Raw genomic sequence first — 24,666 nt, forward strand, 5'->3', positions numbered from 1 at the left:
GACAGAGCAGTCATTCACAGAGGGGGTATCTCAGAGCTGCCCTGTCCAATATCCTTTGGGTGACGGTGATTATGAATGGGAACACTGAAGCCAGACATTTCTGCCCACCAGAAGGTTCTGAGGTGCTGGGTGAGGGGGTAGGGGCATAAATGATTACAGATGGGATTCCCTCTGGGATCACACATGCTCTGACCTGGAGGCTATTTTATGGTGGGGTGGGTAGGGCAGAGGATGGAAGCCCACCCATGCCCCATTGAAGGCCTTTCCCTGCCCAGCCTCAAGTTTCAGACTGGCAGGCGTCCAATGACTAAGGGCGAGAAACAGAAAATGTCCCCACCCTCGATCTCAGGCAGGAACTGTGTGCGGGGGGGCGCGGGGGTGTCCCTCAATCGGAAGGCCCCTTCCAACTGGGGGCGCCCACCGCTCATGGACTAAATATCATTTACAAGCAGTGTGAATTCAGCCAGATTCTCTCCAGTGTCAAAGGCTTTTAATAAGGCAGAATTTCTGTGAAGCAAGACTCCTTAGACAGCACCTTCCAAACTCAAGACTATCTAGGGCAGCAAGATACCTGGGAACACCATCACCTGGAGGTTCCCCCTCCAAGCCACTCAGCATCCTTACTTGGAAAATATATCAGCTATTCCTTCGCAGGTCAAAATCCTGGAACTCCCTCCCTTACAGTGCTGTGGGTGTACCTACACCACATGGACTGCCTTGAAGAGGGCAGCTCACCACCACCTTCTCAAGGGGCAATTAGGGATGGGCAATAAATGCTGGCCTGGCCAGCAACACACACACTCCATAAATGTGAGGTGGCAGGGTGGTACCGGGGTTAGCACTGCTGCCTCGCACGGCTTCAGGTCACTGTGTGGAGTTTGCATGTTTTCCCCGTGTTGTGTGTGTTTCCTTTGGGTGTGCTGGTTTCCTCCCACATTCCAAAGATGTGTGAGTTAGATGGATTGGCCATGCTAAGCGACTCTAGGATCAGGGGGATTAACAGGGTAAATATGTGGGATTATGAGAATAGGGGTTGGGTGGGATCGTGTTTGGCACAGACTCGATGGGCTGAATGGCCTCCTCCTGTACCGTAGGGATTCTATGAATCTATGATTCTTGCAGTCCCTGTGCTGTAGGTACACCCACAGTGCTGTTAGTGACAGGATTTTGACCCAGCGACAGTGAAGGAACAGCCGATATATTCAGGATGGTGAGTGACTTGGAGGGGAACCTCCAGGTGATGGTGTTCCCAGATATTTATAGGATTCAATGAACAAATAGATTCAACAAAATCAGTGCATTTTATCTTTGAGCAGCTTTATTGACTTACTGTCTTACTTCAGCAAGTGTGACCCTGAAACCACCATCTGTCTCTCTGCTAGTTTAGTCTGCTCACTGTTCTTACAGCAACAACTCACATTTATATAGCTCTTTTAATGTAGAGAATGTTCCAAGCCGGGTCGCCGGAAACACAAATCAACAGCAAGCCAAGGAAGATTCTAGAAGAACCGCCCGAAAGCTCCGTCAAAGAGGTAAGTTGCATGGCGGACGGGTGGGGGGTAAAGAGGCAAAGAGGTTCAGTCAATGTAAAGCCCAGGATCCAAACTGCTGCAGACACGGTGCCCATTGCTGGGGTGAAGGGAGTGGGGCGTGAACACAAGGAATGTCGGAGGAAGGTCTCAGCTTTTGGAAGTCTGGAGGAGAATCATAGAATCTCTGCAGTGCAGAAAGAGGCCATTCAGCCCATTGAGTCTGCACCGACCACAATCCCACCCAGGCCCTCTCCCCATAACCCCATGTATTTACCCTTGCTGATCCCTTTGACACCGAGGGGCAATTTACCATGGCCAATTCACCTAACCTGCGCATCTTTGGAGTGTGGGAGGGAACTGGAGCACCCGGAGGAAACCCACGCAGATACGGGGAGAATATGGGAATTCTGCACAGGCATTGACCCAAGCCAGGAATCGAACCCGGGTCCCTGGCGCTGTGAGGCGGCAATGCTAACCACTGTGCCACGGTGCTGCCCGAGTTCAAAGGGTCCTCCTCATGCCTTCCATGTCAAGATATGCCATTCATCCGCCCTCTAAGGCACTTCATACCCCTATGCCAATGTATGGACCCCACCCACTCCCCAAGGCCCTTCATTGTCAAGGTAGGTCCCCAAAACAACCCTCAGGACTCCTCATGCCCTCCATGGGCAGCACGGTAGCACAGTGATTAGCACTGCTGCTTCACAGCTCCAGGGACTTGGGTTCAATCCCCAGCTCGGGTCACTGTCTGTGTGGAGTTTGCACATTCTCCTCATGTCTGCGTGGGTTTCTTCCGAGTGCTCCGGTTTCCTCCCACAGTCCAAAGATGTGCAGGTTAAGTTGATTGGCCATGCTAAAAAAATTGCCCTTAGTGCCCTGGGATGTATAGGTTAGAGGGATTAGTGGGTAATTATGTAGGGATATGGGGGTGAGACCCGGGTGGGATTGTGGTATCACGATTGGCATGGGCTTGGAGGGCCGAAGGGCCTGTTCCTCTGCTGGACGTTTGTTTATTGATCTCTCAATTTTGACAGACAAAATTAAGTCATTATCAGCGTTGATAGAAATTGGAAGGCCAGCTTTAGGAGTTAGTGAGCAGGGAACAGGTTGGAAATAGTATCAGTCAACACAAAGCTCGGTCTCAGGAGACAAAAGCAGGTAGACGGGGCAGGGGGTGAAGCTGGAGAAGGGTAAAGTGTTGTGAATTTGATTGTGTGATCCTCAGGTGGATGGGAAGTTTTCCTTAAAGGAGGAATCGAAGACCTACACTGGATATCTTCGCCCCTCATCGAAAATTGACAAGGTCAGTAATTTTTAACCAAAGAATTTGAGTCAGAAATGTTGTTGAGGCGAGTGCTGGAATTTTACTGCCCTGCCCACCCACGGGAATTGGAGCAGGCGAGGGGCGGACAGTAGGGAGGTCCATTAACCTCGGGTGGGATTTTCTGGTCAAGCGAGGCCGGAGAATCCCGCCTTAGGAGTCAATTGAAAACCCATGGCACCCTAACACAGAGAGGGCTGCCAGTTGAGCCGCAGTGTGACTCTGTGGCACAACGGGTGGCAGGTTGGACTTCCAGGGTGGCACGGTGGTTAGCACTGCTGCTTCACAGCGCCAGGGACCCGGGTTCGATTCTGGCCTGGGGCCACTGTCTGTGTGGAGTTTGCGCATTCTCCCCATGTCTGCGTGGGCTTCCTCTGGGTGCTGCGGTTTCCTCCCAGATTCCAAAGATGTGCAGGGTAGTTGGATCGGCCATACTAAATCCACAGGGTTACAGAGATAGGTGGGTAAGTGGGCCCCCGGGTCAGGTGCTCTTTCGGTGAGTTAGTGCAAGCCCCAATGGGACGAATGGCCTCCTTCTGCACTGTTGGGATTCTATGAGCTCCACTGTCGAGTCTCAGTTATTAACACTGTCTGGTACTGAGTCTAAAGGGGGGAGAAATTGTGTCTGAGTGCCTGATAGATAAGGTGAGTTATCTGGCTGAGACACGCACCCTACTATCCCTGCCTAATGACAAGCTGAATGGCCTCCTTGTGACAACACTGCCATTCCTGACGGACTCCATCCTGTTCATCGTATAGACCTGGTGCTGTTTTCTCCCAGGCAGGCGGAAGGTTCTCAAACGATGACTCCAGTTCTTACACCGGATATCTGCAGTCTGCTTCCAAGGTTAGTGTTTACATGTTAGTGTTACAGCTCACTGAGGGAGTCCGTGTTGCTGTGGCAACCTGCACTTTGTCCATGATGTTGTCACCTGGAGCTGTGGGCAGTGATGGTAAAGGCTCCAGAGATGTGTGGGTTAGGTAGATTGGCCATGCAAAATTGCCCCTTAGTGTCAGGGGGACGAGCCCCATGGCGTTACGGGAATAGGGCCTGGGTGGGATTGTTGCCAGTGCAGGCTCAATGGGCCGAATGGCCTCCCTCTGCACTGTAGGGATCCTATGAATCGAGGCTCCAACATTCTTTCCATCATGTCTGATGGAAAGATTCTTTCCATTACAGGCTGATTCTCGACCTGTTCGACTGCGTTACGAACGCACCTTCCTTGGACATCAAGTCCTGGGGGTGGGACCCGAACCCAGAGCTTCTGGCTCAGAGGCAGGGACGCTAACCCACTGTGCCACCAGGCTTTCTCGTCTGTTAAGTACACGGGACCTGTTAAACAGTGGGGAGGCATGAGGACCAAAATTCTCCTGGCACACCCACCAGGGGAATTGTAGGGGGGAAGAGTAGGGAGTGGTGGGGTTGGTGGGTGGGTGGCGGGCCATGCAAAGTCCATTGAACTCGGGTGGGATTTTCCAGTTTTGGGGTGAGTGTGGCTGGAAAATTCTCCCCCCCCCCCCCCCCCCCCCCGCCCCGAGAGCTCTCATTCAGCAGCTGTTATAACACACAGCTAGCTCCTCCACCCTTGTGGCACGGTGGCCCAGTGGTTAGCACTGCTGCCTCACAGCGCCGGGGACTTGGGTTTGATTCCCAGCTTGGATCACTGTCTGTGTGCAGTTTACACGTTCTCCCCGTGTCTGCATGGGTTTCCTTGGGCCATACCCCCTTATCTGTGAACCGAGTTTCACTAAACTCCGCCTGTTAGTTTTTGAGATGTATCGTCTGGCAGACAAACAGACGGGGTTTAAAAACAGGGTTGCAGCAGTAATAGCAGTTAGTCAGGAGGGAGTTAGGGGCTGGAATCTAATTGAGGCAGGTGTTTTGTTTAAAGAATAAAAGATACCTGGAACTGAGTTACAGACTTAAATAGCAGAGCAAGTGACCGCATTGTAAACAGGTTCGTGTATCTGTGATCACGTTTGCTGCACATACTAACAATTGGTTTGCTGATACGGTGGCCATTTGCTGTCACTGGCACTGGGTCTGATTTCAACCCTTGCTGCTAGTTGCAGAACGCAGAGACTCTGTGTCAAACGCCCTGAGATGCACTTTTCTTGTATCCTACAACCTGCCATGTGTCTCTCAGTATCTTCTCTGCATAATCCCGCGCAGTAATGGCACAGTGGTTAGCACCACTGCCTCACAGCGCCAGGGACCCGGGTTCGATTCCAGGCTTGGGTCACTGTCTGTGCGGAGTCTGCACATTCTCCCCGTGTCTGCGTGGGTTTCCTCTGAGTGCTCCAGTTTTCCTCCCACAGTCCAAAGATGTGCGGGTTAGGTTGATTGGCCATGCTAAATTGTCCCTTAGTATCAGGGAGATTAGCAGGGTAAATAAATGGACTTATGGGGTTAGGGCCTGGGTGGGATTGTGGTTGGTACAGATGGGCCAAATGGCCTCCTTCTGCACTGTAGGGATTCTGTGATGTTAATACCCTTCGCTGTACAAGCAAAAATGTCACTCCTGCTGCCTCGCTGACAGAAACCTAATATCAATCTGAGCTTGAGCAAATCTAGGGTACCACTCCAGATGCAAATTCTGGCGTGAATTCTCCGGCCAGTCACCCCCTGCTGTCGCTGCAAGTGAGGATGGAGAATTTGGCACTCAGCCACAAATCCATTTATGCAGCGGGACTGGAAAATCCTGCCGGTATGAATGGCCAGAAAATCCCACCCTATAAGTTTGCTACTCAGGTGGTCACTACAGTTTTTTAAATACATGAGTAGGATGGGAATAGAGGGATATGGTCCTGGGAAAGGTAGGAGGTTTTAGTTCAGTCGGGCAGCATGGTCGCTGCAGGCTTGGGAGGGCCAAATGGCCTGTTCCTGTGCTGTAATTTTCTTTGTTCTTTGTGTTCCTATCAGGAATGATTATCAGTTACTGACATAGAAAATGGCTCTTGAGACTATTTCCCCACATCCTGTGGCAAGACCAAATTCAGAGCCTTAGGGGTTAGATTTTCAGCTAAGGATTTGCCAGCTTTGCTTTGCTCTGAATAGTGTAGGAAATGGGATTTATTTTCTCCGTGTAAATAGTAATAGTAATCCTGCTGTCTACCTGAGGAACCGCAGGTTCAGACATTTGGTGTATGTGCTTGGCTGAGGAGCCAATGGTGCAAAGTTACCATCTGTGGGATAACGACTGAACGCCTCTCAGAAACCTGCCTGAGAGTCAGAATCCCACCTAAACGATGAAGTAGCAACGATCGAGATTTTAGAGTCATTGGAACCCTACAGTGCAGAAGGAGGCCATTCGGCCCGTCGAGTCTGCACCGACCACAATCCCACCCAGGCCCTACCCCCATATCCCTACACATTTTACCCACTAATCCCTCTAACCTACACCTCTCAGGACACAAAGGGGCAATTTAGCATGGCCAATCAACCTAACCTGCACATCTTTGGACTGATCACTGGAGATGCGGGTCACCACTCAGCTGATGGCGCAAGCATGGGTTATAAACGGCAGCATGGTGGCACAGTGGTTAGCACTGCTGCCTCACCAGGTTCGATTCCTGGCTTGGATCACTGTCTGTGCAGAGTCTGCACATTCTGCCCGTGTCTGCGTGGGTTTTCTCCGGGCGCTCCGGTTTCCTCCCACAGTCCAAAAGATGTGGAGATGCCGGCCATGGACTGGGCTGGGCACAGTAAGAAATCTCACAACACCAGGTTAAAGCCCAACAGGTTTATTTGGTATCACGAGCCATTGGAGTGCCGCTCCTTCTTCAGGTGAATGGAGAGTCAAGTTCACAAACACGGCACAGTCTGAAAGACCTGGTGGTTCGGGTGCATTGACCATGTCTCCCTCAGTGTACCCGAACAGGTGCCAGAGTGTGGCGACTAGGGGACTTTCACAGTAACTTCATTTCAGTGTTAATGTAAGCCGAATTGTAATACTAATAAATAACGAAATTAATGCCAACCGTTTATGACAGGAAGGTTTGACAGAGCTGGGAATGTGAGCGACCGGGACACAGTCTCTGGAGAGGAAGGCCCCGGGGCAGCCGTATTAACCCTTCGGTTGCTACTTTTCCATTTTGTTTGCGATTTGTAGAAGCTGGCTGCTTCTTAGTCTGTCTCTGACCCCGTGGTGGAGAGAGATGCGGTAACTGAGGCTGGTCTCGGTGTGCAGCTTCCCGGCCACATTCCTACTGGACCTCAAGACATTTAGTCCATTCCTAGTTAGGAGGAGACGATGACCTAGTGGTATTATCGCTAGACTATTAATCCAGAAACTCAGCTAATGTTCTGGGGACCCGGGTTCGAATCCCACCACAGCAGATGGCGGAATTTGAATTCAATAAAAAATATCTAGAATTAAGAATCTACTGATGACCTCTTGTTGGAAAAAACCCATCTGGGTTACTAATCACAATGACACAGTAGTTAGCACTGCTGCCCCACAGCACCAGCAAACCGGGTTCGATTCCCAGTTTGAGTGACTGTGTGGAGTCTGCACTCTCCCCGTGTCTGCGTGGGTTTCCTCCAGGAGCTCTGGTTCCCTCCCACGTTCAAAAAGACATGCTGGTTAGGTGCATTGACTGTGCTAAATTCTCCCTCAATGTACCCAAACAGGTGCTGGAGTGTGGCGACGAGGGGATTTTCACAGTAACTTCATTGCAGTGTGACTGTAAGCCCAGTTGTGACTAATAAATAAACTTTAATGTCCTTTTGAGAAGGAAATCTGCTGTCCTTACTCGGTCTGGCCTGCATGTGACTCTAGAGCCACAGCAATGTGGTTGACTGTCAACTAGCCTCGGGCAATAAATGGTGGCCAGCCAGTGACACTCATCTCTCACGAATGAATGAGTCAAACAAAACTCTTTGCAAGGTGGTGGGATTTCCCGGATGGTAAATCACTGGGCTGAAACTAAAATTCAGAAATATTAAATTGCTTTAGGGACAAGGGAGAGAAAAATCCCAGTGGGGCCAATAAGCCAGTCAGGCCAGCTGATTGTTGTTCATGGTGTTAGTGAGGTATAAAACCCTGTTACCTTTTCTTTAGTTGGACAGCAGATACTCCTCACAAGATCAGAGTTCCCACACAGGGTACATGCGATCCAGCCCAAAAAGAGGCAAGGTCAGTATTTTACAGTTCACAGTACAGTGTCTGCTTATTCCCCGTTTGGAAGCGCTGGGGATCAGAGAATCTTTGAATGGTCACAGCACAGAAGGAGTCCCCTAGGCCCATCATGTCACTGCCAGCTCTTTACAAGAGCAACTCGGCCAGTCCCCTTCCACCAACCCTCCCCTGTAACCAGGCAATTCCTTTTCTCTTCAGCTGTTAATCCAGTTCCCTTTTGTAAGCCACAATTGACTCTGTCTCCACCATACTCTCAGACAGTACATTCCAGATCCTAACCACTCACTGTGTGAATCTGTCTCCACCACACTCTCAGACAGTACATTCCAGATCCTAACCACTCGCTGTGTGAATCTGTCTCCACCACACTCTCAGACAGTACATTCCAGATCCTAACCACTCGCTGTGTGAATCTGTCTCCACCACACTCTCAGACAGTACATTCCAGATCCTAACCACTCGCTGTGTGAATCTCTCTCCACCACACTCTCAGACAGTACATTCCAGATCCTAACCACTCGCTGTGTGAATCTGTCTCCACCACACTCTCAGACAGTGAGTTCCAGGTGATCTTTCCACCAATGGGAACAGTTTAGAGTCATCGAGGTACACCACACAGAAAAAGGCCCTTTGGCCCATCATGTCTGTGCCGGTCAAAGACAAGCCATCTACGTATTCTAATCCCAATTTCCAGCAATTGGCCCATGGCTGTGTCTGCCTTGACATCACAAGTGCACATAGAAATATTACTCAAGTGTTATGAGGCTCTCTGCCTCCACCACTTTCCCAGGCAGTGAGTTGCAGACTCCCACCACCCGCTGGGTGGAAAGATTTTTCCTCACATCTCCTCTAATCCTCCTGTCCCTTTACCTTAAATCTGTGTCCCCCACTCATTGATCCCTCTACCAAAAGGAAAAGTTTCTTCCTGTCTCCTCTGTGCATGCCCCTCTCCCTGCGGTGGGGGTGTCTGTGTGTGCGTTCACCGACTGCATGGGTGGGGGGAGAGGAGGGGGGCGGAGGAGGCAGTGGGGGGAAGGGGGGCATTCTCTCCCTCTCTGTCTCTGAGACACCGATGTTGCTGGCTATTTCAGGCCCTAGGTACCCTTCAGTGTCACAGTGTGGGACGCGCCTCCAGGACCTTTTAGGTGTTCTAGGTGTTGGGCAACCTAGCGAGAAAAGGCAGCCATGCAGCCAGCAGCTGAACGTTGCCTGCCTCGCCCTGCCCTGCACTTTGAGGAAAAATGGGAACATTCCACCCCATGCTTCTATTTATAAAGCCCAGGAGCACGTACGTCTTCTGAACCACTTTCCCAGCCTGCTCTGTCACCTTCAATGATGTGTGTACATCTACCACCCTCCCACCAGGTCTCTCTGCTCCTGTCTTGTCTTTAGAATTGGCTCTAGGGTCTTAATAGAGCTGGAGAATCAGGTAGTCGAGGCATTGGTGTTAATTTTCCAAAGTTCTCCGGATTGCAAACTGCCATCAGACTGGAAAGCCACAAATATAGTTCCTCTGTTCATGAAAGGAGGGGGCAGGAAACTATCGTCTAGTTAACTTGTCAACTGTTGTAGGGAAGGCGTTAGGATTGATCACTCAGGAGGTTATAGCTGGGCACTTTGTAATCGGGAAGAGTAGCACCGGGTAGTGAAAGGGAAATCATGTTGAACTAATTTATTAGAGTTCTTTGAAGGTGTACCATGCACTGTGGATAAAGGGGAACCTGTAGATGTGCTGTACTTACATCTCCAGAAGGTATTTGATTGGGTGCCACATCAAAGGTTATTGTGGAAAATAAAAGCTCATGGTGTGGGAGGTGGGGGGGGTGTGTGGGGTAACATATTCTCCTGCATTGAAGATTGGCTGGCTGGCAACCCGGTGGGAGCGTCCAGAACCCGGGAGTCACAGCCTGAGAATTCGGGATAGACCATTTAGGATGGAGATGAGGAGACATTTCTTCACCCAAAGAGTGGTGGGCCTGTGGAATTCATCACCACAGGAAGTAGTTGATGCCAAAACATTGAATGTATTCAAGAGGCGGCTGGATATAGCATTTGGGTGAATGGGATCAAAGGTTATGGGGAGAAAGCAGGATTAGGCTATTGAGTTGGATGGTCAGCCATGATTGTAATGAATGGTGGAGCAGGCTCGAAGGGCCGAATGGCCTCCTTCTCCTATCTTCTATGTTTCTATGGCAGAAACCAAAGAAGTGACGAATGAGGTACCACAGGGGTCTGTGCTGGGACCTCAACTATTTGCAGTTTACATCAGTGACTTCACTGAGGGGAGCGAAGGCACGTTAGCTAAATTTACAGATAACACAAAGATTGGTAGGAAAGCATGTTATCAAGAAGATGCAAGGGATTTGCAGATGAATATAGATAGGTTGGATGATTGGGCAAAAACCTGGCAGATGGAGCATAATGTGGGAAAACGTGAAGTTCCTCACTTTAGCAGGAAGAATAAGAGAGCAGAGTGTTACTTAGAGAACGGCCAACAACACTTAATAAACTCGACACCATCCAGGACAAAGCAGCCCGTTTAATTGGCACCCTATCCACAGTGGTTATAGTGGTGACACAGTGGTTAGCAGTGCTGCCTCACAGCGCCAGGGACCTGGGTTCAATTCCCGACTCGGGTCACTGTCTGTGTGGAGTTTGCACATTCTTCCCATGTCTGTGTGGGTTTCCTCCGGGTGCTCCAGTTTCCTCCCACACTCCAGAGATGTGCGGGTTAGGGGGATTGACCATGCTAAATTGCCCCTTCATGTCCAAAGATGTGTAGGTTAGATGGATTGGTTTAGCATCCAAAGATGTGTAGGTTTGGTGGATTAGCCATTGTTAATGTGTGGGTCTGTCAGGGTAGTAGGGAGAAAGAGGCTGATTAAGTTAGTTTCTCAATAGCTCTCTATCAAGCAGCGACTCCCCTGTCTAGCAGCGACTCCCCTGTCTAGCAGCGACTCCCCTGTCTAGCAGCCAATCCCCTATCTAACAGCGACTCCCCTATTTAACAGCAACTCCTTATCTAGCAGCGACTCCCCTGTCTAGCAGCGACTCCCCTGTCTAGCAGCGACTCCCCTGTCTAGCAGCGACTCCCCTGTCTAGCAGCGACTCCCCTGTCTAGCAGCGACTCCCCTATTTAACAGCAACTCCTTATCTAGCAGCGACTCGCCTGTCTAGCAGCGACTCCCCTGTCTAACGGCGACTCCCCTGTCTAGCGGCGACTCCCCTGTCTAGCGGCGACTCCCCTGTCTAGCGGCGACTCCCCTGTCTAGCGGCGACTCCCCTGTCTAGCGGCGACTCCCCTGTCTAGCGGCGACTCCCCTGTCTAGCGGCGACTCCCCTGTCTAGCGGCGACTCCCCTGTCTAGCGGCGACTCCCCTGTCTAAGAGCGACTCCCCTGTCTAAGAGCGACTCCCCTGTCTAAGAGCGACTCCCCTGTCTAAGAGCGACTCCCCTGTCTAAGAGCGACTCCCCTGTCTAAGAGCGACTCCCCTGTCTAAGAGCGACTCCCCTGTCTAAGAGCGACTCCCCTGTCTAACAGCACTGTGAGGCTACCTCCCTGTATAGGCTAAACTCCACCTATTCTAATGGTAATTAGGGATGGATAATGAAACAGTGACACCCACATCCCATGAATGAATAAAACAGACATCATTAGGAAGAACATTATCTGTTTTTCCATGCTTGTTAAACTGCGGACATGTTTGAAACCCAGAATTGGTACATTATAATTAAACTTGCCTCTGTCTCATTCAGGTAGATGTAAATTTCTCTTCATTAGAAGAACAGGAACCTCACACAGGATATGTTCGTGCTTTATCCAGAAGCAGGGTCAGTACTTACATGTAATTCTCACACTTTGAATGAGTCTTCTATCACAGACGAGAAAGGACTTGCATTTATAAAGTTTACAGATGATACCCAAGTCGGGTGGATGGGTGAACTATGACAAGACTGCAGAGAGCCTTCAGAGTGATCTGGACAGGTTGGGTGAGTGGGCTGACCAATAGCAGGTGCAGTATAATTTGGGTAAGTGTGACGTTATTCACTTTGGAAGTAAGAACAAGAAGGCAGATTACTGCCTGAGTGGCTGTAAATTGGGAGAGGGGAGTGTGCAGAGGGACCTGGGTGTCCTTGTGCACCAGTCACTGAAGGTAAGCACGTAGGTGTAGCAGGCGGTAAAGAAGGTAAATGGTATGTTGGCCTTCATTGCGAGAGGTTTCGAGTACAGAAGCAAGGGTGTGTTGTTGTAATTATACAGGGGCCTTGGTGAGGCCACATCTAGAGTATTGTGTGCAGTTTTGGTCTCCTTTTCTGAGGAAGGCCTGAATTTTACCACCCCGCTCACCACGGGAATCAGAGCGGCGAGGAATGGACAACGGAAAGGTTCATTGACCTCGGCCGGGGTTTTCTGGTTTGGGGACGAATGAGGCCGTAAAGTCCCATCCAGTGAGTTTACCGATAGCTACTGATAGGCCAGGAGGATGGGCCAGAACCTGGCAGATGGAGTTTAACGTGGATAAGTGGGAGCTTATCTATTTTGGCTAGGAAAATGAAAGTAAAATTAGCATTTAAATAGAAAGCAGATTTAAAGTGTGTCAGTGCAGAGGGATCTGGGTGTCCTTGTGCATGGATCACAAAAAGTTGGTGTGCAGGTGCAGCATTTAGTAAGAAAGGCAAATGGAATCCTAGCATTTATTGCAAAAGGACTGAATTTTAAAAGTAAAGAAGTGTTGTTACAATTGTAAGTGAGACCACTTCTGGAGTATTGTGTCCAGTTTTGGTCTCCTTACTTGAGGAAGAACGTGGTGCTATTGGAGGAGGTTCAGAGGAGGTTCACCAGGTTCATTCCAGGAACTTATGGTCAGTTGTATGAAGAGCGTTTGTCTAGCTTGGGTTTGTACTCACTGGAGTTCAGAAGAATGAGGTGGGGGGTCACCTGATCGAGGTATGTAAGATGCTGAAGGGGATTGATAAGGTGGATGTTGAACAGATGTTCTCCCTTGTGGGACAGTCTGAAGCAAGAGATGATAGATAGAGGCTGGAATTTTACTGCCCTGCCTGCCATGGGGATCGGAGTAGGCGAGGAGCGGACAACAGGAAGGTCCGTTGATCTCAGGTGGGATTTTACGGTTTCAGAATGAGCGAGTCTGTAAAATCTCCACCCGTCGAATGTGAAAATGTGGGATTCGAAACTGAGATGAGGAGAAACCACTTCTCAGGGGATGTTGCGAATCTGTGGAACTCACTGCCCCACAGTTCAGTGGAGACAGAATCTCTCAACAGATTCAATAAAGAGATAGAATGTTTCTGGTGAAAAGCGGGATAAAGGGTGATAGGGAGCAGGCAGGAAAGTGGAGCCGAGACCAGGATAAGATCAGTCATGATCAGAATGAATGGCGGAGCTGGCTCAAAGAGCTGAATTAATTGAATCCCTGGAGGAGTCCATTCGACCCATCGAACCTGTGCTAATAACAATCCCACCCAGGCCCTATCCCCGTAAACCCACTTATTTACCCTGCTAAACACCCTGGCACTAAGGGATAATTTAGCATGGCCAATCCAGCTAACCTGCACGTCTTTGGACTGTGGGAGAAAACCTGAGCACCCAGAGGAAGCCCACGCAGACACGGGGAGAATGTGCAAACTCCACACAGTGACCCAAGCTGGGAATCGAACCCAGATCCCTGATGCCATGAGGCAGCAGTGCTAACCACTGTGCCACTCGCTACGAATTCCCATGTTCCTATGTTTCTATTTCTCAGACACCCAGCAGGATACTGATCAGGGGTGAGAATCCCAACGGGCAGTGAATGTGGGATCTTGCTGTTCCTAATGGCCTGACCAGTTACCTTAGCTTGTTTCTCACCTTGCCTCAATTTATCGGTTGTGAAGCCCTCATCCACGCATCGGTTTCCTCCAAGATTTCACTTCCCCAATTCTCATCCGGAAGGCTTTCCCTCTTCCACTCTCTTTAAAATGAATGTCATCCCTGTCTCTGCTGCTAGTGTCCGGACTGTTGCATTATGTCCCGTTTATCCATCACCCTGTGCCCACTGACCTACACTGGCTCCTGGTCTGGCAATGCTTCAAGTTTAACATTCTCATCCTTGTTTTCAAATCTCTCCCTATCTCTGTAATTGGCACAGTGGTTAGAATTGCTGCTTCACAGTGCCACGTACCCGGTTCGATTTCCGGCTTGGGTCACCGTCTGTGTGGAGTCTGCACGTTCTCCCCATGTCTGCATGGGTTTCCTCCAGTGCTCTGATTTCCTTCCAGTGCTGGTTAGGTGCATTGGCCGTGCTAAATTCTCCCTCGGTGTACCCGAACAGGTGCCAGAGTTTCACAATAATATCATTGCAGTGTTAATGTATTACTTGTGGCTAATAAATAAACTTTAATCTCCTCTGTCCTCTCTGCGATATCTGCACTCCTCTAATTCTCTCCCCCTTACGCATTCTCAATTTTAATATTTGATTTGATTTATTATTGTCACCTGTATTGTATACAGTAAAAAGTATTGTTTCTTGCGTGCTATGCAGACAAAGCACACCTTACATCGGGAAGGAAAGGAGAGGGTGCTGAATGTAGTGTCACTGTCATAGCTAGGATGCAGAGAAAGATCAACTTAATGCGAGGTAGGTCCATTCAAAAGTCTGATGGCAGCAGGGAAGAAGCAGTTCTTGAGTTCAGTTGATGCATGACCTCAGACTTTTGTACCTTTTTTCTGACAGAAGAAGGTGAAACAGAGAATGTCCGGGGTGCGTGGGGTCCTTAATTATGCTGGCTGCTTTGTCGAGGCAGCGGGAAGTGTAGACAGAGTCAATGGATGGGAGGCTGGTTTGCATGATGGATTGGTCTTCGTTCATGACCCTGTGTCATTTCTTGCGGCCTTGGGCAGAATCATTCCGCCATTGATGGCTGTCCTTTCAGCTGCCTGGATCTGAAGCTCTGGAGTTCTCTCTCCAAATTTCCATTAGTCAGAGAGACTAGAACCCGAGGGCACAGTCTTAGAGTGAAGGGATGATCTTTTAGAACTGAGATGAGGAGGAATTTCTTCAGCGAGAGGATGGGTGAATCTGTGGCGTGGAGGCCAGGTCATTGAGATAGATAAGCTCTTGATTGGTGAGGGGGTCAAAAGTTACGGGGAAAAGGCAGGAGAATGGGGATGAGAAACTTATCAGCTATTATTGAATGGCAGAGCAGACTTGATGGGCCGAATAGCCTAATTCTGTTCTGATATCTTGTGCTCTAAATCATTCCAACTCTCCTTAAAATCTTCCTCCTTTGGACAAGCCTTCGGTCTTTTTTTTTAATATTTCTTTACACTGTTCAATGTCAAATTTGTTTGCTAACTCTCCGGTGAATCTCACATTTACCACAGGAAAGGCGCTACATAAATGTTATTGTTGTAGGAATTGGGCTGTTGGGGAGAGTGCCGCCAACCAACTGAACCAGGTAATCGCCCCGACCCTGAAGCTTGGTCACGGTCAGGGTATGAGATGCAGTGACCAGGGGCTGGACCTCACCTCTGGCAGAACCGAGCCTCAGCGCCTTGTATGAGCTGAAACTTGATAGCTGTATCGCTGCTGAATCCCATCACTGTCTGTCCTTCAGGTGGACACCAGGTTGAACTCCGCAGAGGAATCAAACCCTTACGCGGGACATCGCTGGGCTGCCCTCGCAAGTGACAAGGTCAGAATTTTCACTTTGAAACCTCCAAGCAGCATTGCTCTGGTGGAGGGGAAGCTCCGTATAGACTCGCTGCATAAGAGGGGAACAACCTCCATATAATCAGTGAGATCTCACTGGGTCAAATAACTACGCATCAAAGAAAGAACAAGGAACAGTACAGTGCAGGGATAGGCCCTTCAACCCTCCAACCCTGCGCTGACCATGATGCCTATGTAAACCAAAACCATAGCACTTACGGAGTCTGTATCCTTCCATTCCCACCCTATTCATGTGTTTGTCTGGTTGCCCCTTGTACCTGCTCCCACCCCCTCCCCAGGCAGCGCGTTCCAGACACTCACCACCCTCTGTGTAAAAAACTTGCCTCGCACATCTCCTCTACACTTCTCCCCACTCACCTTAAACCTCTGTCCCCTAGTACTTGACTTTTCTGCCCTAGGAAAGAGCATCTGACTATCCACTCTGTCCATCAGTGAGACTCACTTCTAGAAATATTATTACTCCGTTCTTAAAGTTACAAAGCCGATGCTCGGTGGACCAGCTGGGCTGGAATCCATTCCGTGTTCCAAAAACCAAATTCCAAAGTGATTCGAGTTCAAGGTCCCCACAAGGGGGACAAAACAAGATGCAAGTGGACAAGAGAAGGCATTGCACCCCATGTTGGACTTGATCTGGCTTTCGATCTTAGCCGAAAGGCCAAGAGCCAATGGGGATCAGTTTTCCTGATTGTTGACTCTCCCCTGTTGGATGCACTGTTAATTTTTTCAGTTCCATATTGAACACTTTATCTACAGTTAATGACCGGAATTTTACCGTCCAGTCGGCTATGGGAATCGGAGCGGGCAAGGGGTGGACAATGGGAAGGTCCCTTGATCTCACTGAATCATAGAATAATCACATAATACTACAGCGCAGAAGAGGCCCTTCGGCCCATCAAGTCTTCCCCTCACGCATGAAATGCCCTCAACTGCCCACCTCATCCCACTTGCCAGCACTTGGCCCATAGCCCTGAATGTTATAGCATGCCAAGTGCTCGTCCAGGTATTTTTTTAAAGGATGTGAGGCATCCTGTCTCCACCCCCCTCCCCAGCAGCGCATTCCAGACCCTCACCACCCTCTGGGTAAAAATGATTTTCCTCCAATCCCCCTTAAACCTCCCATCCCTCACTTTTAACTTGTGTCCCCTCATAACTGACCCTTCAACTAAGAGGAACAGCTGCTCTCTGTCCACTCTGTCCATGCCCCTCATAATCTTGAACATCTCAATCAGGTTGCCCCCTCAGTCTTCTTTGCTCCAGAGAAAACAACCCAATCCCATCCAACCTTTCTTCATAACTGATATGTTCCATCCCAGGCAGCTTCCTGGTAAATTTCCTCTGCGCTCCAGTGCGTTCGCTTCCTTCCTCAGGCAGGATTTTCCGGTCTCGGGATGAGCGAGGCTGTAAAATCCCACCCAATATTGCATTTCACATTCAGACCAAGGTCTCAACTCCATGTTACAGTAGCGCTAGCCAGCATTCCCCACAGGACAGGGAGGGGAGGTCTGATATTCACCCCAGGATGAGCCTGTCAAACAGGTACTCTCCCAGGCCACTCTCAGGAGCACCCAGTCTCTTCAGTTTGCTGACGTGATTCTCCAAAGGTCACACTTATTAATGCACAATTCAACCAGCCAGCAAGCTCAGGGAATGAAGAGACACGGCACTAACTTCACCCAGACAGCACTATACCCTCAGCAATCTGCTTTTAAGGGATATCTGATTTAATCTAAGGGGAGGCGATGGCCCAGTGGCATGGTCGCTATTAATCCAGAAAGTCAGCTAATGTCCCGGGGACCCGGGTTTGAATCCCACCACGGCAGATGGTGGAATTTGAATTCAATAAAAATATCTGGAATTAAGAATCTACTGATGACCATGAAACCATTGTCGGAAAAACCCATCTGGGTCACTAATGTCCTTTAGGGAAGGAAATCTGCCGTCCTTACCCGGTCTGGCCTACATGTGACTCCAGAGCCACAGCAGTGTGGTTGACTCTCAAATGCCCTCCAAGAGCAGCTAGGGATGGGTGATGTCCCACGAATGATAAATTTTTAAAAATTGCTCTTTAACCCTCGCCCTCTCTCCTTCTCTCCCACTTCCCCTCTATCTCCCTTTCTCGCTCTCCTTTTTCTCTCTCTTTATCACTGTCTGTCCCTCCCTCTCCCCTCCCTCCCTCCTCTCCTCTCCCCTCCCTCTCCTCTCCCCTCCCTCTCCTCTCCCCTCCCTCTCCTCTCCCCTCCCTCTCCTCTCCCCTCCCTCTCCTCTCCCCTCCCTCTCCTCTCCCCTCCCTCTCCTCTCCCCTCCCTCTCCTCTCCCCTCCCTCTCCTCTCCCCTCCCTCTCCTCTCCCCTCCCTCCCCTCTCCCCTCCCTCTCCTCTCCCCTCCCTCTCCTCTCCCCTCCCTCCCCTCTCCCCTCCCTCCCCTCTCCCCTCCCTCTCCTCTCCCCTCCCTCCCTCTCTCTGACTCTCTCCCCCCCCTTCTCTGCCTCTCTCCCTCCTCTTCCCCCCCTCTCTGCTCTCTCTCTTTACCATTGTCTCTTCTTCCTACTCTCACTCCTCCGTTCTGTCTTGTTCTCTCCCTCTGCCTCTCTCCTTTCCCCTTCTTTCCCCCACTTCTCTCTCTCCTCCTTCGTTCCCCCTCTCTCTCCTCCCTCTCTCTATCTGAGAGTTAATAGCATGATAGGCTTTTAACAGCAGACGTTTTATGGTGTAGCAGATTAGTGTTCATGCTGTGAGCCCAGGATTGGAAGCCCAGGGTAAGTGAGTTCATTGTGGGACTATACAGGGTGATTATTAGCCTGTTATCCAATACACCCTGGTAGTACTTGATGAGAGTTTCCTGGTCAGTCATACTGTAGAAGGCAACGTCAAATTGCAGAGGGTCTTTGCCAAGCCTAATCATGGACCAACCCAATGATGACTAACATGCTCTTGGAGCCTGAAGGAGGGAGACCCTTTTAACAATGTGGCAATGGTTAATAACCACCAGCCAACCTCTCCAGGCCAGAAAGCGAAGAGGTTAAACCATTCAGTCACTTTCTTCCAGCAGTTACGGCACAGTGGCTAGCACTGCTGCCTCACAGGTACCCGGGTTCAATTCTGGCTTTGGGTCACTGGCTGTGTGGAGTTTGCACATTCTCCTTGTGTCTGCGTGGGTTTCCTCCGGTTTCCTCCCGCAGTCCAAAAAATGTGCGGGTTAGGTTGATTGGCCATGCTAAATTGATCCTAACATCAGCGGGATTAGCAGGGTTAATATGTGGGGTTATGGGGATAGGGCCTGAGTGGGATTGTGGTCGGTACAGACTCGATGGGCCAAATGGTCTCCTTTTGCACTGTGGATTCTTGAAATGTTTAGATTTTTGAAATATCAAAATCTTTCACTTTTCCCTTCTATCTTTTTCTTTCTCTCTCCCAAACCCAAACTCTCCCTCTCCTTCCGGTTCGGTACCTGATTTGATTGTGATTTGTCCAATTTGTTCTGTTTATTGTCAATCACCCACACTCATCGGTGAAGAAAATATGCTGCTAGGTCCACGATCTGCTCAGGATGCAGGTGTCCCGTTGCTCCCTGACCAGCTCACTGTCCCTGCAGGGAAACCTCCGGTCTGAAGGCTGTGGGGAAAGGGTCTAATGGTCTACGGTGCTGCAGCAACTCCCAGAACATAAGAACATAAGAAATAGGAGCAGGAGTAGGCCATCTAGCCCTTCGAGCCTGCCCCGCCATTCAATAAGATCATGGCTGATCTGACGTGGCTCAGTTCCACTTTCCCGCTTTCTGCCCATAACCCTTAATCCCCTCTCTTATCAAAAACCCATCAACCCGCATCTTAAATATATTTAGCGAGGCAGCCTCCACCACTTCAACGGGCAGAGAATTCCAGAGATTCACCACCCTTTGAGTGAAGAAGTTCCTCCTCAACTCCGTTCTAAACTGCCCCCCCCCCCCCTTATCTTGAGGCTGTGCCCTCTAGTCCTACTGTCCTTTCTGAGCGGGAAGAGCCTCTCCACCTCTATCCTATCCATACCTTTCATCATTTTGTACGTCTCAATGAGATCTCCCCTCATTCTTCTAAACTCTAACGAGTACAAGCCTAGTTTATTCAGCCTCTCCGCATAGTTCAACCCCCTCAACTCCGGTATCAGCCTGGTAAACCTCCTCTGCACTCCCTCCAAGGCCAAAATATCCTTGTGTAAGTACGGCGCCCAAAACTGCACACAGTACTCCAGCTGCGACCAGTAGTCCAGTAGACCAGTGGTGGTGTTAAGGGGAGAGCTAATAAGGGGACTTTGTTGTCCAGTGGTAATGTCACTGAGCTAATAATCCAGAGGGCCCAGGCTGATGTTCTAGGGACACGAGTTCAAATCCCACCACAGCTGGTGAAATTGAAATCTGAATTAAAAGTTAGTCTCAGTAATGGTGACCATCGATTGTTGTAAAAACACATCTGGATTACTGGTACCACTTTAGGGAAGGAAATCTGTCGACCTCACCTGGCCTGGCCAATGTATGACTCCAATCCCACAGTTGATTCTGAAATGGCCTCACCAGCCAAGGGCAGTTAGGGATGGACAACAAATCCTGGCTCATCCAGTGACAGCCCCGTCTCAGGAAAGAATAAAGTGAATGTACTGCCACTGAGGGACATTGTGTGACGCAGGCAGGAGTTTGGGGTCAGAATGACCCACAGCCCTTGGCGTGTGGCTCCATCCCGTGAGGCCTGGTTCTGGGAGCACTATATAAAACCTGCCCCTAGGGAAATCGATGCATTCCATCATCTTGGAGGGAGATTTATTTTTCTGGACTGTCATCGTCAGACTCAGTGTGCAGAGCAAGGGAAGTATTTTCTCACTCTCCCTCTTTCTCATTGCCTCTCCCTCTCCCCCTCCCTCCTTTCCCACTTCCCCTCTATCTCCCTTTCTTGCTCTCCTCTTGCTCTCTCTTAATCACTGTCTCTGACTCCCTCTCTTGCTCCCCGTCCCTCTCTCACCCCTCCCTCTCTCACCCCTCCCTCCCTCCCTCTCTCTGTGTCTCTCCCCCCTCCCTCCCTCTCCTTCTGTCCCTCTCGCTGCTTCTCTCCCTCCTCTTCCCCCTCTTCCCATCTCTCTGCTCTCTCTTTACCATTGTCTCTCCCTCCCACTCTCACTTCTCCCTCGCCGCTGTCTCTTGTTCTCTCTCTCTGCCTCTCTCCTTCCCCTTCTCTCTTCCACTTCTCTCTCTCTCTTCCCCTTCCTTCCCCCTCTCTCTCTCCTCCCTCTCTCTCTCTCCCTCCCTCTCTCTCTCCCTCTTCCCCCTCCCCTTCTACCTCTCTTATCCTCTCTCTCTCCTTTACTCTCTCTCCCTCTCTTTGCCTCTCCCCACCTCCCCCCCTTTCTCTGCTCTCTCCCCATCCCATCTCTCTCTTTCTCTGCTCTCTCTTTAAAATTGTCTCTCCCTCCCACTCTCACTCCTCCCTCCCGTCTCTCTCTTGTTTTCTCTCTCTCTCTCTCTCTGAGTCTCCCCACACCACTTCCCCCTCCTTCTCCCCTTTCCCCTCCCTCTTTCTCTCCCTCCCTCTTTCTCTCCCTCCCTCTTTCTCTCCCTCCCTCTTTCTCTCCCTCCCTCTTTCTCTCCCTCCCTCTTTCTCTCTCTCCCTCCCTCTTTCTCTCTCTCCCTCCCTCTTTCTCTCTCTCCCTCCCTCTTTCTCTCCCTCCCTCTTTCTCTCCCTCCCTCTTTCTCTCCCTCCCTCTTTCTCTCCCTCCCTCTTTCTCTCCCTCCCTCTTTCTCTCCCTCCCTCTTTCTCTCCCTCCCTCTTCCTCTCCCTCCCTCTTCCTCTCCCTCCCTCTTCCTCTCCCTCCCTCTTCCTCTCCCTCCCTCTTCCTCTCCCTCCCTCTTCCTCTCCCTCCCTCTTCCTCTCCCTCCCTCTTCCTCTCCCTCCCTCTTCCTCTCCCTCCCTCTATCTCTCCCTTCCTCTTCCTCTCCCTCCCTCTCTCTCTCCCTCCCTCTCTCTCTCCCTCCCTCTCTCTCTCTCCCTCCCTCTCTCTCTCTCCCTCTTCCCCCTTTGCCTCCCTCCTTCTTCTGCCTCTCACACTCTCTCTCTCTCGCTGCCCCCGTCTCTTTCTCTCCCTCTCTCTCTCTCTCTCTCTCTCTCTCTCTCCCTCCCCCTCTTTCTGTCTGCTGCCTTATTGCTAAGTTTGACCCACACTATGAGATAATTGCGGGGAATGATAAGGAGGCAGGTCCCGAGATTACACCATCCTCCTGGTTGGCGTTGTTCAGCACTATTTTCTAACCATATAGCTAACCTACCCTTGAGGGAAAACCTTTTGAAGGAAAACAGTGATAACTTTTGTCTCTCTCCTCCCTCTCCCAAACAGGAGGATGGTGTAATCTCGGGACCTGCCTCCTTATCTTTCCCTGCAACTATCTCAGAGCGTGGGTCAAACTTCGCAACCTTCAGACAGTAAGGAGGCAAAGAGAGGTTGGGGGGGGTGGGAATTGGGGGGAAGAGAGAGAGAGGGACAGAAAGAGAGGGGGCAGGGAGAGAGAGAATATGAGAGGCAGAAGAGAAGTGGGGAGGGAGAGGGGGAAGAGGGAGAGAGAGAGACATTTACAGTATTGCTGAAAAAAGGCATCTTGTTGAAGCTTTTTGTCTTGCACTCATCACGCCAATCACTAGAATAGCAATGTCAGGGGAAACAACTTTATACTACATGAGAAGAGGGTGCTGAATTATTGGCAAGTGCTCTGATTGGTAGAGGCTTTGCCTTGGAGAATGCACCAGTGACTGACAGTTAACTGCCAAGCATTGTTTGAAAATTTGAACAGGCAGCTTGACTCCGATTGGTCCCATCCATTCTCCCCCTCTGAGCTACAGCTGGCAAAATGTCTGATTGAGTGGAATTCTATGTTTCAGTACAGATTCTCAGGGGGGCGTCGCAGCTATTATAAGTCTTCGGAGGTAGAAATCCCTTTACCAGAATGCCTTTATTTACAATTCCAACAGCAGTACACAGAGTGCTGTCAGTCAACAGTACCTTTGGGAGTGCCAGAGGAACTGACACTCCTGGTTAAATACAAGGAAAAGACTCCCTGATTGGCCCATCAATTGACTCCTTAACCGGGGAGTTCATATTCCAATAGGCCAACCTATTTATTAACCTAAAGTTTAAGTTTATTTATTAGTGTCACAAACAGGCTTATATTAACGCTGCAATGAAGGTACTGTGAAAATCCCCTAGTTGCCACACTCTGGCGCCTGTTTGGGTACAGTGAGGGAGAATTAAGCATGACCAATGCACCTAACCTGGCCTGTGGGTCGCAACCAGAGCACCCGAAGGAAACCCACACAGATACAGGGAGAACATGCAGACTCTGCACAGACAGTGACCCCAGCCAGGAATTGAACCCAGGTCCCTGGCGCTGTGAGGCAGCGGTGCCAACCACTGTGCTACCATGCTGCCCATAGTGCCACTGTGCTGCCCCAATCAGTTGCCACTAAAGTTGCTAACTCTGGCTGGCTCCATTCCTGGAGATTCCAGCACGTGACCTCTATCCCGTCTCTCCATTGGTTGCCCTACATGTCCATTCTTGGGATAGACCACCCTCCCAGGCCATTATCATTTTGTATTGCGGTGGGCTGGCTAAACCAGGTCCTGAATCTCCAAACTTTTTAAAAATTCATTCCCGGGCGTTGCCAGCTGGCCTTCATTTATTGATGTGGGTATGCCGGCGTTGGACTGGCGTAAACACAGTAAAAAGTCTGACAACACCAGGTTTTAGTCCAACCTATTTATTTGATAATATACTCGCAAGCTTTCGGGTTAGCCCCTTCGTCAGGTCACCTGACTGTCAGACTTTTTACTTCATTTATTGCCCAGCCCTAGTTGTCTAGACAGTTGAGAGTCAGCCACATTGCTGTGACTCTGGAGCCAGACCCAGGTAAGGACGGCAAATTTCCTTCCCTAAAGGACACTGGGGGCAGCACGGTGGCACAGTGGTTAGCGCAGCTGCCTCACAGCGCCAGGGACCTGGGTTCGATTCTGGCCTCGGGTCACTGTCTATGTGGAGTTTGCACATTCTCCTTGTGTCTGCATGGATTTCCTCCAGGAGTTCAAAGATGTGCGGGTTAAGTGGATTGGCCATGCTAAATTGCCTCTTCGTGTCAGAGGGACTAGCAAGGGTAAATGCATAGGGCTACGGAAATAGGGCCTGGGTGGGATTGTGGTCAGGACAGACTTGATGGGCTGAACGGCCTCCTTCTGCACTGTAGAGATTCTGTGATTTCTATTCTATGATTCTTGTGATTCAGATGGATTTTTTCCGATAATGGTTTCATGGTCATCAGTAGATTCTTAATTCCAGATACTTTTTTTTATTGAATTCAAATTCCACCATCTGCCGTGGCGGGATTTGAACCCAGGTCCCCAGAGCATGAGCTGGATTAATAGTCTAGCCATAGCACCACTAGCCATCACCTCCCCGAAATTACCTCCCCCACCCTACTGGGTGTTGAAAGTCCGAGTATTGGTGATGGTGTTCGCAGTGGGTGGGACCTTGGTGCATTGCTGTAGTTGCCACGCTTTGACAAAACATATCAAAGTGGGGAGAGGGTGGGGAGATCTCCCTGTCCTGACCTCCCCTTGCCCCTCCAACGCAGACCCTGCCCACCCCCTTCCCTACTCTGTCCAGACCCCTACTGAATGTTGCCAATCTTTCACCCCCTCGTTCTGACGGAACGCCATCCACCTGGAACACTAACTCCGTCTCCCTCTCCAGGGACGCTGCCCGACCTGCTGAACACTTCCACCACTTTCCGCCTCTAAAACACCTTTGCTTCCTGTTTCGTTGCAGATCGGCAGAGCTTTCTCAAACAGAACCAGCTCAAACTCACTGAACAGAGTCGTCTACCTGCAAACGAGCGACAAGCACAGTGTGGTACGGGGTGTTTTTGTATCAGTCCTT

General features: G+C 50.2%; 1 protein-coding gene across 1 annotated transcript in view; it reads left to right on the forward strand.

Annotated features, from left to right (window-relative positions):
- Nucleotides 1–24,666, forward strand: part of LOC145361538 (uncharacterized) — a 99,240-nt gene that overhangs the window by 67,965 nt on the left and 6,609 nt on the right. Inside the window, exons 12-17 of the mRNA XM_080217360.1 lie at nucleotides 1,443–1,532; nucleotides 2,758–2,835; nucleotides 3,635–3,700; nucleotides 7,917–7,991; nucleotides 15,612–15,689; nucleotides 24,556–24,639. Of these exons, the coding sequence (XP_080073486.1) occupies nucleotides 1,443–1,532; nucleotides 2,758–2,835; nucleotides 3,635–3,700; nucleotides 7,917–7,991; nucleotides 15,612–15,689; nucleotides 24,556–24,639 (471 nt within the window). The remainder of the gene's footprint in view (nucleotides 1–1,442; nucleotides 1,533–2,757; nucleotides 2,836–3,634; nucleotides 3,701–7,916; nucleotides 7,992–15,611; nucleotides 15,690–24,555; nucleotides 24,640–24,666) is intronic.

Source organism: Carcharhinus amblyrhynchos, chromosome 35 (assembly GCF_965287045.1).
Source record: "Carcharhinus amblyrhynchos chromosome 35, sCarAmb.v2.hapA, whole genome shotgun sequence".
Lineage (NCBI taxonomy): Eukaryota > Metazoa > Chordata > Chondrichthyes > Carcharhiniformes > Carcharhinidae > Carcharhinus > Carcharhinus amblyrhynchos.